Below are 12,335 nucleotides of genomic sequence, written 5' to 3'. Positions count from 1 at the left end.
AGTATTGGAACAAATGACCAAAAGTTATCATTCAGTGATATCGGCACCTACTTCCATGTGCATACTTGTACATATAGATGACTAGAATTAACTTTACAGTCCATACAGTTACATTTTATTTTGCAAACAACATTTTAAAAAACGTTGACTGATTTCAATTTTGCCAATATTCTACCTATTTATTATGTGAATGTGCAATAAAAGAAACCAGAACAGAAACCTTGACCTAGTAACTACACTTGATAACCTTGAGTCAAGATGACAAAAAAGACGGGGCTAAAGTATTACAGTACATGTAGATCTATTTGTAGATATCGGTCGTGGTCAATGGTATGATAAGAGCGCCTTTATTCAAAGTGACCATGATCACACTTAAACATTGATCGTGCATATTTATCATTTGACACAAAAAAAATCCGGGAAAGTGTATATTCAGAAAACAATTATGCTGTGCATTTCTCGTGACTAAACCCACATAGTTTATCGTTAATCAAGTTCAGCATTTAAAGATCGTAGTTCTTTGTTTTTAGTTCTGTATTATATTAAAATGCATACACTAGTTTATTTGTATTTGATACACAGATGTTCATAGCTCAGATTCTATTTCATACTCATTTTCATTCCTCTTTCATTTATGAATTGCATCAAATTTTTGGAAATATTATTTTTGTGTAAGTTTATACTAAACTTAGTTTACTAAAGTTTAAAGAACACAATACCACCTCTACCTCTCTCTCTCTCTCTCTCTCTCTCTCTCTCTCTCTCTCTCTCTCTCTCTCTCTCTCTCTCTCTCTCTCTCTCTCTCTCTCTCTCTCTCGTTATCAAATAACAAGAGATCTAAGGTATACGTGACATAGCTAGTGTGTCATCTATTCAAAAAATGTAATTATGTTCAGTCCACTGGTCTGTAATTATGCTAAACCAAGATGATTACATGATATAGGTATATATCCATTATCTGACTGCTTAATTTATGTATGCAATAACTACATTCAATGTAGAAAAAAAACCTAGCATTGCGATTTTTTTTAAAAGAAATTATTCAAAGATGCCATCTCTCCCAAAAGTGTTTACGGTGGGTTCGCAGTTTCCTTCTTAATACATCTGTTGTCCTTTTTTATATACTTTTTTTTTATACTTATTTGTATATATTTGATTTAATATTTGCTACTGTATTTTTCTTATAAGAAAGAGTATTAAAGATCTATTGTTAACCCTTTTTGTTGAGTCAAATCCAACCCTAGATATCTTTAAAGGGGTAAATGAAATTTATTTTACTGACCAATATATTTTAATTCTAAAATTCCTTTTTTTTTAATTCGAAATTTGAAAAGCTGTTTTGATATTTTAGATATTATGAACTCTGAAATTAAAAAAGAGTCATTATAATAATTTGAAAAAAAGTTTAATATTTAAACATATATGCATTTTATCTGGATTCATCAGTGCAACAGCATGAACATTAAAGTTAAATACCATAATGATTATATATGTATAAGTATTTATTAGTAATTTCATCAAAACGACTAATCAATGAACTGAATTTATGCAAAATATAAAGTATTATTTAAATTTAGCCTATAGTTTTCAGGTCGTGTATACGCAGTGTGTCAAATCCATGACTAGCATGCGCTACAATTTCCTTATCAGTCTTACCGTCTGCACGGTGCATATTTAGAAATACCAGACGACTGTACACATTGCCGGGATGTCTATTCTCTCTCTGTGTGTGATCATTCTCTCCGTCCTCTCAGGTACACTAATATTACACCTGTATCATACTTCATATCGCTAAAATCAAACGACATGTTCAGCTACCATGAAATTGATATGCATATTTAATATCTTTATCATCACAAGTTTTGACTTCATAATTCTGTATCAATAGTTTAATTTCGGATGACTTCTATTAGTACATCGTACATTTTTACATTTTTTGCTGAAGGTGGAAAACTTATGATAATATTAATGAAAATAATGACAAAGTGAAAACTCAAAACAAAACACAACCAATGCAAACCAATATCAAAACAAATTTAGATTAAACTATGAGCCTTATTTGAATAATAATCCGAAGTAATTTCAACTTTAAATTAATTTTACTAGTCAGCATTTCAAATTTATTGATATATTAAGTTTGTGTCCTAAACGGCAAAACAATATAACTATTTAATCTCTGCAACTTTTTTCAATTAGCATTTAGTTACTGGTATATCTTTCATTTATCATTTATTTTTGCAGTTTTAACAATATTTCGTTTAATTTGTTTGCCACAATGAATTTCAAATGTGCATGTTGCAATGTCAAATACAGTTGAACAAAGGTGAACAAAAAGTGGGCTATATGAGTTGTTAAAGACATTTTTGAAGGTCGTCCCATTCGTCGCGACCTACAAGAAATGAACCATGGCGCTTATGTACGAAAGCCCATTGAGCTCATTTTTGTAGGTAAAAAAAATATTTTTTTCGCGAATAAACGCGTAACTTTCGCGATATAACGCGTTAGTTTCGCGAATAAACGCGAAACTTTCGCGAATAAACGCGAAACTTTCGCGAATAAACGCGAAACTTTCGCAAATAAACGCGTAACTTTCGCGATATAACGCGTAACTTTCGCGAATAAACGCGAAACTTTCGCGATATAACAATAAACGCGTAACTTTCGCGAATAAACGCGTAACTTTCGCGATATAACGCGTAACTTTCCATAACATGGAAGTACCTACGAAAATGAGCTCAATGGGCTTTCGTACTTATGCAAGAAACCTATGTGGCAATGCACTTTGACACTTTGAGAAAAATGTGTATAAATAAAATATTCTAGGACTTGATTTTCAATTAGTTGATAATATGATGATTTGTAAACACTGATGAATATACATCAGCGTCTTTGGGAACTAGGAGGTGACAACCAAAGATACCGTTCAATTACCAGTACACCATTCTCCCACCCTTATCCTTCTTTCTCATATATTAAGTTAACTGGAACGAAAAGGGGATTTGCTTTGCTGTAAATAAGGTAAATTAATATTGAAGAAAAGACCGAACAGGCCAAAAATAGTTTCACCCATGGTATACTAAAACATCTTTAGGTGTCTAATAAAAACCGCTTTTCTCAATTTCCAACAAAATAAATCACTTCATTATATAAAAACAATAAGAGAGTTACTTTGTATATTTATAAACATATTATCAACTAATTTTTTCAAGCATTAGGGCATGTTTTTTTTCTTACACTGGTATTTTAAATGATCATTCTATGTATAATTTTCTCATCATCTTTTTCATAAGCACATGAAATCTAAGCCTTTTAAAAATATGTTATACATTGATTTTCATAATATTAATCATTTTCGGTTTTGGTATCCGTATAACTGTATGTTTTGTACCAAGAGATCTCTTGAAACAGTTACAGGAGTAAATTTGCTTTGTACATATTCACAGTATAAAAAGATTGACGAAACGAAGAACAGTGTTGAAGTTTTTCTTATTTCGTAAAAGTTGTTGAACTACGTAAGCTAATACGAAAACTTTTTAACCAAGGAACTGTTTATCAGTTGGCTCAGAATTAATTGGGTTCTCTTTGAAGCATATCCCACTGAGTTAAACAAGATTAAATAATCATTAATTGTAAATAAAAGTATCAGGTATTTGAACTCTTTTTTCAAAGTGCATTTATATCGACGATATGAATGTACATTAATTTTTTCAATGTGTATTGACTTGGTCCAACAATTAACGCACTTTGGTAAAAAAAAAAAAAATTTAAAAAGTCATTTCTTAAAGTGCATTGTAACAAATTAAACCTAGCATATTAAAACTTCTTCAGCAAAACCTCCATTAATGCTGGTGCGATCGATGTCATAATTTGTATTACGTAAGTCTTGGCCACAAAGAATAATCGAAAATAAATATTGAATGAATTTTTACTTGTCTTCATAATCTTCAATTTTTTAGCAAAGTTGGTTTTCTCTTTGCATACAATGAAGAATGTCTTTTATTTGCCATTTCCTTCTTCATGATAAAGTAAAAACCGTATTTCCGATTGTTTTTTATTTTACGCGTATCAACATACGAAAGCATATCTCTTTCATTTATATCTCCTTTGCATTGCTAGTGCATCATTAAAAGACTTCAACTAGTATTTACATGTATCTTTGAAAAGTTCTTCAAGCAGAGAGCTGTACCAATGGGACTGACTGTCATGAGGTTCAGTGTTTTGATGACTTCTATGTAGCCTGCGAACTCGGCACGTGCACATGTGGGGGACACGGAACCGTTGGTATGTTTCTTCATACTTACATACAACAAAAGTCACACAGAAGGAATATCAGGGATTGCATCATGCCTATAAATACTTCTGATAATCTGATATAGTCATATATAAGAAAATATGATATTAAAGGCTTTTCTACTTCAGACTTGTTCTCTCAAGATTGTTTCTTATTGAAATATATATTTATTTATCTTTCGTGCCCATTCATTCAGGGTGTAGCAGCAATGAAGACTGTACCAATGACCCTCTCCTGCATTGCCCCTCACACCACAAGCATTGTCGGGATACCAAGTGCTATTGTGTACATGGAAGTCACGGTCACGGAAAATAATCGGTTTTTAGTCTCTGATGCTTCTTAGAAACCAATTTTATGTGGTTTAATGCCTAATAAAATGATGTAATCAGGTTGATTTGTTTAACAAGGAGTTTTTTGTAAGTAGTAAGGCCGGTTGAGCTGTAAGTGCAGTCGCAAATGTTTTGTATCGTCGTAAAAGGAATGATGACGCTTTCTGTAGAACTGCCCTGATTTTCAAGCGTACTAAACCTTTTCTTCAGTCCTAAACTCCGCACTGTATGATTATCTCCAACAATTTGGCTTCTACCATTATCAAAAAACCGTGATTTAAACAGTCAAGCACAACTTTTTACATTGAATTCATTGTCAGTTTTATCTAAAAGAGCCTCTTTATTTTGCAGCATATATTTTATTTATCAAGTTTCGATTCTTATGTTAAAGGGACTTGGACACGATTTCAGATGAAAGTTTTATTTTGAGTTCTATGTATAAAATAGTTTACTTCTGTATTTTGAATGATTCACCAAAATTTGAATGTTAGAAGTCATGTTACAAGCGAGATACAGAGGAAAGAAGTCGTTGCTATGTAAACAAAGCACGAGTCTTATATTTGTTTACAGATACTGTAAAGAAAGTGCCATTTCTTTATCAAAATAACTTGGAAACAAGATAGACTGATTCAAAAGGTTCATAAATAATTTCTTTACAACAAACAGCAACTTTAGATTGAAAGTTTTACCAATACAACAAATATGTAATGGCATAGTATATTACTTCAATTTCACTCCTCATTTCCTTATATTCATATCAATTTTTTTTAATACTCCCAAAAAAGTGGGGGGCCAACTTCATGTTACTTCAATTTTTTATATGTAAATTTTAAAAAATTTGTTGCTGCGAGAAAAAGTGGGGGGCCAGGCCCTCCCTTGCCCCCCTGATGCTACGTGCCTGTCAATATTGAATTCATTAGCGTTCTTCTTCATCATGCTTTTCTCTTTTTTTTCAAATATGACGGAAAAGGTTGAAAATTTTCGACAGCTTTATCTGGAAAAGATGGATCATCGAAAGTCTTAATTTGGCCGAAAATAAGTGATATCACCACTATTCTCAAATCGTTAGCCGCTCTTAGTTTAATAGAGCATAAAATGATTTTTAGGGGCGTTCAATAAAATATGAAATGAGAATTAACTTGATAAAGAATTCATAATCAAAATATGTGTGCTTTTCGTCTTATTGTACATATGCATAATCATTTTGAGCGAACAAACCAAATACTATTTACCGATGAAAATGAAAAATGAAAAATATTGTTCAAAAACTTAAAATTTTAAAATTAATTTTCTTAGTAAAATATATTTTGAATATTATAGGTTTATTTTTGAATCAATTATATTTTTTTTCAAAATGGCACACAAATTTCAACTTTTATGTAGAGATTAATCGTTCCTTCTGGCTTCTATAAAGTTTTTAGTTTTGTTCTGATTCTGGATTCATGAATTTCACAGTCTTGAAAGGGGCATCCTTGCTCATTACAGACATGTACTTAATAGCACCAGATACAGAAGAAGAATTTAAAAAGCTACATTTAAATTTTAATTTTTTACAATCAAATACTAAGCCCCCAGGAAGGTAAGAATTTAACAATATATGTTTCCATTCCCCTTCAGTTGCTACAATCCAAATCTTATCTAAAATCATATATATTTACCAAGAATGATCATTTGTTTGATAATATTTAAAACCAAATAGGTAAATTCTATGTGAATAGAATGTTGTTGACTATGATAAAAACGTAAAATGTTATATTCTTATCAGGAATTTATTTTCAAATTGTTATAGTTAAGGAGTTTTGATGACACTTGTTCCTTATACGTTGGTATAGAAAAAAGTAGTGTATCTCATTTCTTTACAAAGTGATATTGTTTGGTAATTCTTTTGAGACACTTTTTTGGAAATTACCTATGAAATACGCGGTTTAAATGCTTTCTTCCGGGAGCAATTTTTAGATCGCTTTTAATGTCAAGGTACCGTATAAAGGTAGATTATAAAGTCAACATGTAAACGATAGCTGTAAACAACTTCAATGAAAGGAGTGGTAAGCGTTTCGCAACGAACATTTTGAAAAACAACTCTTAAAATAATAAACATATGGCTTTCGTGTCACTCACTATGATAATACAAGAGTTTTTCTATGTGCTAGGATTCTTGATATTCCAAACATTAACATCAATAAAGTGTATTCTAAATCTAATATTCCCATATCCATGTGTAATGCTAATAGGTCTTTACTTTGCTCTTAACATGCATAATGTCAAATCTTTCGTATATTTTCTTAGTAAAAATAAGTATATTCATAGTAAATATTTTTAAACACGCATTGGGTGAATGTGGTATCTATATGGTTTTATCCCTTCTCTTGTTTATGTGCTATATACCCAGTTTAAAGACATTTTAGTCAACAAGCACATATCCGGTTGCTACAAAGCTTCGTGTATTATTAAATATGTAATGAGACATCAGTGAAACAGTGAAACTGTTTATCAAATATTTTGGGGGTTTTTTTTAGAGTTTATATCAATCTTTGATGAAACTTGGTTATGCAGGTATTATGAACCAAAATATTCTATTCAATTCAGTTCATTGATATCAACATGTTGGCTTACAGTCAAAATGGAGTCAAATGACAGACAAAAGTTTAACAATTTCTTTAATGGGATCAATACCACTGTATAATTTATCATTAAAAATATCACAAAATTGCAATCGAAGATTGTCATACACACGACAGTAAAGTACAAAATGTGTTTCATTTTCGACTAATAATTTACAAGCAATATTAAGGTTTACATCTTGTTAAGCACGGCATGTTTCACATAAAATCATCTACATTTTAACTGGTACGTCGAATTTGTCAAAAAATATTTAAAGCGGTTGCAACAGTGTATCTTCGATAGTTATCTTTGTAAAATATAAATATAAAAATATATTAATTTTTCTATCAGATTTTCTTTTGATGAGATACCGGTATTGCAATTACAAATTTTAGCTTAGAGTTGCAGTGACGGATGTGTAGAGCCGAGTCATGTGGAGAGAGGGGTCTACTACCCGTCTCACTGAGAGGAAACCAGTACAGTTACACACTGTAATACGATACCAACTGCTCTGTAGCGGTTCAAATTCGCTTAAACAGCAATGACACTCAAATGGCCATAAACTTCGCTGCTGGATACTGAGTAACAATGATACTTTCACACTCAAATCGAATTGACTGCGTATACAATGTACATTTTACCGGTTAGTGAATTTAAATTTTTTGTTTAAGGGGGTAGCCCGAGATTTGCATGAATGCGCATTTAAAACGCAGACTCTACATTCCTCTAACCTGCGCTGTTTTTGCGATACCCTCTACTTACGATTGCGTATTGCACAATCTTTATTTCAGATTTTGAAAATGGATTAAATTAAAGTCGCAGCCGGAAAAAACAGCTCTCAATCATTGAATGCGATGGAAGAACGCAGACATCGGAAAGAAAGACGGGTAAGTGTCCATCTTTAAATCGCGCATTTTAAAGGCAGGTTTCCCTAATCTCATTAATAATTTGTATACTTCAGTCTATCATTAAAGTGAAAAAAGCGGTTTTTGAAAGAGTTTCAGATTTTAGTGAGATTTGCTGGACAATATGGTCACATACTTACCATTGTTGTGATCTATGTGTGTGCAGAGACCGTGGTCAGTTTTGTCCACAACAGACTGTACTTCTATAAGGAGCATGTGATCCCTACCCGCGGTGTTCACCCCACGACTCGGAAAGTACAGAGCTATTGAATACACATGTGAACACTGAGATAATCATTTATTTTAAACTTATCTGCAGTGTATATTTAGTAGATAAGTACAGGATGGGTTCAATTATTGGACACCAGTTTTATAAAAAAAATGCAGTTCTTTTCAATGCCCAAGAGTAAATAAATACCACATAAACAGATTCATCGGGAGTCATTGTCCAAAGGGTGCGTTACGCCTTTGAGCTCGCTCGATTCTTTTGTGATTTATTTAACTTTTTTAAGCTGTAAATACCTGCTGCTGAAGTTCATTGTTACAGCGTAAACGAAATTTATAAATAATTAAACTACACGAACGAAATTTTATCTGGACAATAAAACCGTAATGTTCCTTAAGGTTTTACATTAAGTCTTTATAAGACAAAGATATGGAAAAAACAGAAAATTTCCGAGCCATTCACTGTTTTGAATTCTAAACAACGTCTCATTAGTATGGAAAAGTCTTTAAATTCCCATCAACGCAATCATCTGTGACTATGATCGAACAAGGAAGTGAATGTAGCTGCACGTTGATATCGTACTAAACCGTGCTTGTCGCGTATGCTTAGCGTGCAAAGAGGATGAAATGCATTTAATTCACTGCTTTGATTCTAATGACAAACCCTTTGTGACCTTTTTTTTTATTTAAAAAGGCTGGACGATAGTAGCCATTTTTAGACAATATTAAACTTATTTATAAGAAAAGAATTTTCTGAAACCGTAAAATAAACAAATTTTAAATTTAAAATATTTAGAGGTTTCATCGTAGATATATAGCTTTTGGCCTTAACTATCATATTTAAGATTTTAAGGCAGATGTTATAAGTAATTTTTACCACCCAGATTCCTTAAGGGATGAATTCTTTATACAATACTTATGTTTGAACTGGTTTGAGGCAATTTATGCTTTGTTATTTGAGAATCGATTCGTAAATTTAAAAAAGCGTAAAATGGTTCAACCCTCTTTATTTCAGTGTAATTGGGTCATTCTTACGAATCAGAGATTCTAATTTTTTAGTTTTCGGGGTAATAAATTTGACCATTTGATATGTCAAATAACAATAAAATGTAAGTAACAGAATTGATCCTTTTTTTTTTGTTGGTTTTATTGTAACGTAGGCAATATCTACTAAACAATCAAAACTTAGATTTTAATGCCAATCAAATGGCGCGTTACAACCAGAATTGTTAACATTGTTTTTAAACATGATCCCAAAGAGAATGAAAACAGGGGCACAGTGGAACCCATTTGATATAAAACAAAGAGTATCAAAGTCAAATTTGGAGGCAAATGAAAATGACTTTTTTGCAAAAAAAAAAATCAAAATGATAACTATCATGACACCAACACGAACAAATGTGTTGAAAAACGCGGAATATAGATACCTATTACCAGATGCATTCTTAATGTAACTGCTTAGCCTTTCTAAGAGGTTGAATGGTCGTGACCATTATTCCCATGAGACGCGGAGCTCTGTATAAAAGATATAGAAATTTATTCATATTTTAAAGCTGAAATATCCGGATTCTCTCTCTACACTGAACAATGATTTATGGCCAAAAATATCATGATCTTTCAAAGTTTAAAGATAGATCTGATGCAATTTGCTTACCACCCAATCTCCTTAATAAAATTAAGTAAATATGATAAATGCAGAATCTTATCGAAAGTTAAACATCCCAAAACGTAGGGATACACTCTTTAAAGGCAATAATTTTGGGGTAAAGGTAATAGAGTCCGAGCTCAATGACATTGTTACAAAGTCCCGGATGAAACCAAGCATAGAGAGTTTGTGGGGAGTGGTGGTAAACAACGTACACACCCTTCTGATAACTGGTGTTTACATACAGACCGTCGCGTGAATTGAAGCCATTTTCTATTCAAACATAAATATGAGTGATAATTTATGTTGATGTCCTGTTCATAACAATACATGTATATGCGACGTTTTTAAAAACCATCGTATCACTATCGGTTCATGAACTTCCTCGCATGACTGAGTAAATTGTGTTTTCCTATTGATGAAAATATTAAATATCACCAATAGAAAAAAAACAATCATTTTAAGAGGTATGTTGATTCACATAATGAAATGTGTATGTTTTCTGGAGGTGGTGCAAGTTTTGGCAATGGTACAAAAAACGAAGACATGGATCTTGAGAAACCAAATAACTACAGTCCTACATTTTCATTCAATAATTAACACAATTTTATTGTATATGTATAGACAAGTAGAAACAAATAACCAGTTTTAGTTTACAAATTCTATAGCTTGGCATGGCAGGATTGAAATTTTTGACTTTGTATTCTCGTTAAATGTGTATGTTTTATATATATTTCATAAAGGACAACATTGTACATTTGATATGGTCAAATTCATGTATTTACATATTTTTATAACGCGCCAACGCGCGTTACTCAATTTTTATGCACACACCGCTGCATTTAGACTATATCTTTCGAAATATAATGATTTCATGATTGTTATCAGTCATCATTGTTCAATAGCCGTTCATTTATCACGTAATTCAAATGGGCTAATTAGCACAGTTTTGCAAACTTACGAAAATATTGACATCTTTTCTTAATATTATGCCTTTGGAAATACACGTTAGAGTGCAGGTCAGTTTAAGTACGATTTTTGTTTTTATTATTATAAATATACACATCATGGTTAAAAAAATTTACTTGAGCAAACATGCACGTGATGTTTTACAGTCAAAAAACGTCGTAAATCACCAATATTTTGCTCCAAAACATTCATAATTTTTTTATCAAAATAAGACACTCTTCATGACGCTATTTTTACTTTAGGACGTCACCGGGATTAAAACTTTCAAAATATTAATATATATATATATATATATATATATATATATATATATATATATATATATATATATATATATATATATATATATATATATATATATATATATATATATATCTTCATTTTCAATATGATTTAAACTTTTTCATCCATATTTCTAAGACACTCTATAGAATTACAATTTTTAGGGCGAGAAATTCATAATACCGCATGTAGTCTTTTCCTTAAATTTTAATTTAATTGTACGATGTAAGGAATATATCAATTTGATTTTCCATGGGCAAGATTATGATATACATTGTGGTTTCGACTTCAGTCACATTCAATATTCTAGAGTTATCGAAGTCCTTGATTTACTTTATTGACGCCTTTGCATTTTTATGGTACCATCAGTCACGTATCATCGTTTTTGAAAGCGGCGTCGGACTCATAATAAAACAAAAAAAGAGAACTTCCCCAAATCATGAAAATTCTAATGGGGTAGGGGAGCGTAGTATTCATGTATCTTTCAATTTCATTCATTATTTCCTACCCCTCCCCCCCCCCCCTCCCCCCGATGCTACGTGCCCGACCTCTGATATTTGTGAATTCAACCTTTAAAAAACTAATGGCTTTAATGCAAAATTCCACTGTAATATTAAACTAAAGCAAATGGTTTTATGATTGGGAGCGGCAATATACAATGCATAGCTATGTACTTTAAAAGGAGTGAGAAACATATAATTTGATGCGCATTTTTTCGGGAAATACCCTTACAGATTTGCGACTTGAAGATTAAATTTCTCACGTTTGCTTACTTTCAAACACCCCTTCTTGAAACGAACATGTCAATAACAACTCATGGTCATGCATACAACTACAAGTTTTAGAATGTATATACAGTGTACATGTAACTATGCACACTGGAACATCTACTGTATTGAAATACTTCCTTATTATTATAATAAATGAAAAGCGATGCAAAAGGCAATTTGCAATATATCAAGGTAATATTTATTTAAAACAGATTTTATATTTTACATGAAATAGAACGATAGAATATTGCAACCTGTTGAATCGTTAAGAAATCTTTTTAAATAGGATATTTAAAATCAAAATCCTAAAAAGTTTTA

At 31.5% G+C, this 12,335-nt stretch overlaps 1 protein-coding gene and 1 non-coding gene across 4 annotated transcripts in view; both read left to right on the top strand.

Moving 5' to 3' along the window:
• The first annotated feature begins 1,603 nt into the window (after window positions 1-1,603).
• Window positions 1,604-4,681, top strand: LOC105331058 (uncharacterized). Its single transcript, XR_010714416.1, has 3 exons — window positions 1,604-1,754; window positions 4,165-4,281; window positions 4,488-4,681. It is a non-coding gene; the product is annotated as an uncharacterized protein (transcript).
• Window positions 4,682-7,993: 3,312 nt separating this feature from the next.
• Window positions 7,994-12,335, top strand: part of LOC105331210 (MAM and LDL-receptor class A domain-containing protein 2) — a 100,041-nt gene continuing 95,699 nt past the window's right edge. For all 3 annotated transcript variants that reach the window (XM_066086118.1, XM_066086117.1, XM_066086115.1), the window contains exon 1: window positions 7,994-8,108. In XM_066086118.1, the coding sequence (XP_065942190.1) occupies window positions 8,076-8,108 (33 nt within the window). In that variant the 5' untranslated portion in view covers window positions 7,994-8,075. The remainder of the gene's footprint in view (window positions 8,109-12,335) is intronic.

The sequence above is a fragment of the Magallana gigas genome, chromosome 5 (genome assembly GCF_963853765.1).
Source record: "Magallana gigas chromosome 5, xbMagGiga1.1, whole genome shotgun sequence".
NCBI lineage: Eukaryota > Metazoa > Mollusca > Bivalvia > Ostreida > Ostreidae > Magallana > Magallana gigas.
This window is presented reverse-complemented; position numbering and strand designations above follow the sequence as displayed.